Source organism: Nanorana parkeri, unplaced genomic scaffold (assembly GCF_000935625.1).
Source record: "Nanorana parkeri isolate BGI_ZX_2015 unplaced genomic scaffold, ASM93562v1 scaffold2963, whole genome shotgun sequence".
NCBI lineage: Eukaryota > Metazoa > Chordata > Amphibia > Anura > Dicroglossidae > Nanorana > Nanorana parkeri.
In genome coordinates this window covers 43,639-47,335 of record NW_017309231.1, presented here as the reverse complement: position 1 = coordinate 47,335, position 3,697 = coordinate 43,639, and the positions used below count along the sequence as shown (strand labels likewise).

At 53.1% G+C, this 3,697-nt stretch overlaps 1 protein-coding gene across 1 annotated transcript in view; it reads right to left on the bottom strand.

Annotated features, from left to right (window-relative positions):
- Positions 1–3,697, bottom strand: part of ACRC (acidic repeat containing) — a 16,097-nt gene that overhangs the window by 3,424 nt on the left and 8,976 nt on the right. Inside the window, exons 6-10 of the mRNA XM_018574425.1 lie at positions 3,332–3,568; positions 3,115–3,203; positions 2,526–2,921; positions 1,011–1,170; positions 124–268 (exon numbers count right to left, since the gene is read on the bottom strand). Of these exons, the coding sequence (XP_018429927.1) occupies positions 124–268; positions 1,011–1,170; positions 2,526–2,921; positions 3,115–3,203; positions 3,332–3,568 (1,027 nt within the window). The remainder of the gene's footprint in view (positions 1–123; positions 269–1,010; positions 1,171–2,525; positions 2,922–3,114; positions 3,204–3,331; positions 3,569–3,697) is intronic.

The following is a 3,697-nucleotide window of genomic DNA, read 5'->3' as shown; positions in this document are numbered from 1 at the left end:
CCCGACACCAGAACTAAAGTCTGCCCTCATCATCCCCTCGCCCTGGGGTGTTGGCTTGGTGAATGGGGCCCATAGCACAGTATTGGGAAGGGGGGGAAGGGGACACGTTACACCCCGGCGTACCTTCTCATCAAAGATCGTGCGGTTGTAAAGACTGTAGAGTCTGCGCGTCAGATCAACTTTCTTCTGTTTGAATTCCTTCACATAGCCGGATGTTGGGTGAGAAAGATTGTTCAGGAAACAGTCCTTCACTTTACACGGAACTCCCCTAAATAGAGCAAGACAGTGAGAGGTTATATATGTATTATACAAGGCCCAAATTACCCCCCTTCCCCCCCCCCAGCTGCTGCAGGATCAAACCCAAGCCTCCCAAACCCTACAAACACTGACCCATCCCGGCTCCACCCTCCCCGCAGTCACCCGGCTCCACCCTCCCCGCAGTCACCCGGCTCCACCCTCCCCGCAGTCACCCGGCTCCACCCTCCCCGCAGTCACCCGGCTCCACCCTCCCCGCAGTCACCCGGCTCCACCCTCCCCGCAGTCACCCGGCTCCACCCTCCCCGCAGTCACCCGGCTCCACCCTCCCCGCAGTCACCCGGCTCCACCCTCCCCGCAGTCACCCGGCTCCACCCTCCCCGCAGTCACCCGGCTCCACCCTCCCAGCAGTCACCCGGCTCCACCCTCCCAGCAGTCACCCGGCTCCACCCTCCCAGCAGTCACCCGGCTCCACCCTCCCAGCAGTCACCCGGCTCCACCCTCCCAGCAGTCACCCGGCTCCACCCTCCCAGCAGTCACCCGGCTCCACCCTCCCAGCAGTCACCCGGCTCCACCCTCCCAGCAGTCACCAAGCTCCACCCTCCCAGCAGTCACCAAGCTCCACCCTCCCAGCAGTCACCAAGCTCCACCCTCTGCAAGGGGACCCCATTATAGATGGGAGCCAGCACATGTAAAGTCCATGTCCATCTAGAACCATCCATGTGAAGGTCAGCTCTGGAAGAGGCTCCACTTACGTGTTCCCTGGACGCGACGTCTCCACATCATCAAAATGTTTCTTCACGGCTTTATCGGGGATGACGTGCGGGCTCTTAAAGACGTCTGAACACGACTGAGGCCTCGGCTTTGCGTCACTCTTCTTGTTCGTTAGATCCAAACACGGCGCCTTCAGCGGTTCTGATACCAGAGGAAAGAACAGAGCATGTGATGACTTTATATCTCCTCGCTGGACCTCCACAGTCCTGTTCTTGTATCAGAAGATTCCTCACCAAAACCTCCAACATTCCATTGGTGTATAGACGACCAAATACCGGACCCGACTAATGATCAGCTTTCATCAGATTGTGGGGGGGGTCACCTATCGATTATTGAACATCCCGTTCCCAAACCATGGAGGATACCAATGTGGAGTCCCCGTCCACCACCAGGGCCATCAATCTGGAGTCTACACTCTTCTCCAGTATTGAGCTTCCCCCCCATGGCCATTAATATGGAGTCTCCCCCCCAACAGCTAATAATAGGGCGTGCCCCAAACCCACGGCATTATTATAGAGTCTGCTACCTTGGCTATTAGCGTGGAGTTGCCCACTACCCCTTCCATGCCCATTAATCTGGAGTTGCCCCCCTCTATTGCCAGTTAATGTGGAGTAGCCCCTCCTTTTGTGGCTATAACGTACACGGGGGACAGTCATGGGGGGGGGGACAGATAAGGGTCTTCACCAAACTGTGACCACAAGGCTGGAAGAGCCCAATTGTCTCCAATGTCTTTGTATGATGGAGTATTGGGCTTGGATGACAACATATCGCGTTTCCCCGAAAATAAGACACTGTCTTATATATTTTTTGCCCCCAAAAACCACACCGGGGTATTATTTTTTTTTTTACTGTGCAACAAAATGTACAACAACCTAAAGTTATCCGGAGTCACTCCGCCTGTCACAGTCACTATAGAGGAAGTATCTTATTTAGAGGAGGTCTTATTTTCCTATAGAGGAGGTCTTATTTTCAGGGTAGGTCCTATTTTCAGGGTAGGTCCTATTTTCGGGGGAGGTCCTATTTTCGGGGGAGGTCCTATTTTCAGGGGAGGTCTTATTTTCGGGGGAGGTCTTATTTTCGGGGTAGGTCCTATTTGCGGGGTAGGTCCTATTTTCAGGGTAGGCCCTATTTTCAGGGTAGGTCCTATTTTCGGGGGAGGTCCTATTTTCGGGGTAGGTCTTATTTTCGGGGTAGGTCTTATTTTCGTCCCCATGTCTGTATGGAGCCGGCTTTGTACACGGGGGACAGCCATGGGGGGGACAGAAAAGGGTCTTCACACAGGGCTGTAGGGTTGAGGGACACCTATGAAATGATGCTGTTTGGAGATGTTGAATGAGTGTGACGAGTAATAATTGACAGTTGGGTCTTCTACAACCCGAAGGTCATAATACCTTATGAAGCAATGACTGAACACATGGCTGTGCTCCAATGGGGGTGTACGGGGGAGGGGCCCTGGATTAGTTATCAATAAGGAGATGAAATCCCGATAGTCCCACCTGCCAGGAAAGTTTTGGGGTTCCCTTTCCTCGCGGTTGACCCCGGCGTTTGGTTCTTTGCGCGGTTTTTAATGCGGTCCATCAGACACTCAAACTCGTCGTCAGAGCTGACGGGCGTGCACAGCGCCGGCTCCGGCCGGATGGGTCTCTCTGGTCCTCCGGAGGATTGGGTGTTGGGAGGCTCCGGGTGGATCTCCGGGACTTTCTTGGGCGCAGAACTTGCCCTTTGACCTTTATCCTTCGGATTTCGGTTCTTTGCGTGTCTATTGGACCAGGTGCTTCTTATCACGATGGAGTCCTCATCACTGTCACTTATAAAGACAGGAGAGTCATTCCGCTGCCAGGACCCCGATGGCTTCTGAGAGATGGAAGGCACCAAGACGGAGGTCTTCGTTCCTACAGAGAAGACGCGGGACAGAGATGACGCGGGACAGAGAAGACGGGGGACAGAGAAGACGGGGGACAGAGAAGACGGGGGACAGAGAAGACGCGGGACAGAGAAGACGCAGGACAGAGAAGACGCAGGACAGAGAAGACGCAGGACAAGGTAGAACCACGGAGAATTCCATCATTGGAACTTCACATTTACCGTTCCGGCGTTCAGATCCTTTCCCAGCCTTCGAGAACATGGAATCAAAGTCATCCTCATCCTCAGACTCAACAATAAAGCTCTTTATACTGGAAAGAGAAGAAAGATTGTCAATGGAATGTATTATATGTTTAGTCATCTGTTATATACTATGTGCCCAAAAGAATATGCTGGACAGAGAAGACGCAGGACAGAGAAGACGCAGGACAGAGAAGACGCAGGACAGAGAAGACGCAGGACAGAGAAGACGCAGGACAGAGAAGACGCAGGACAGAGAAGACGCAGGACAGAGAAGACGCAGGACAGAGAAGACGCAGGACAAGGTAAAACCACGGAGAATTCCATCATTGGAACTTCACATTTACCGTTCCGGCGTTCAGATCCTTTCCCAGCCTTCGAGAACATGGAATCAAAGTCATCCTCATCCTCAGACTCAACAATAAAGCTCTTTATACTGGAAAGAGAAGAAAGATTGTCAATGGAATGTATTATATGTTTAGTCATCTGTTATATACTATGTGCCCAAAAGAATATGCCCCCCCCCCCCAAAAAGGGGTTCAGGGGGAACCCCAGGGCCCCGCCC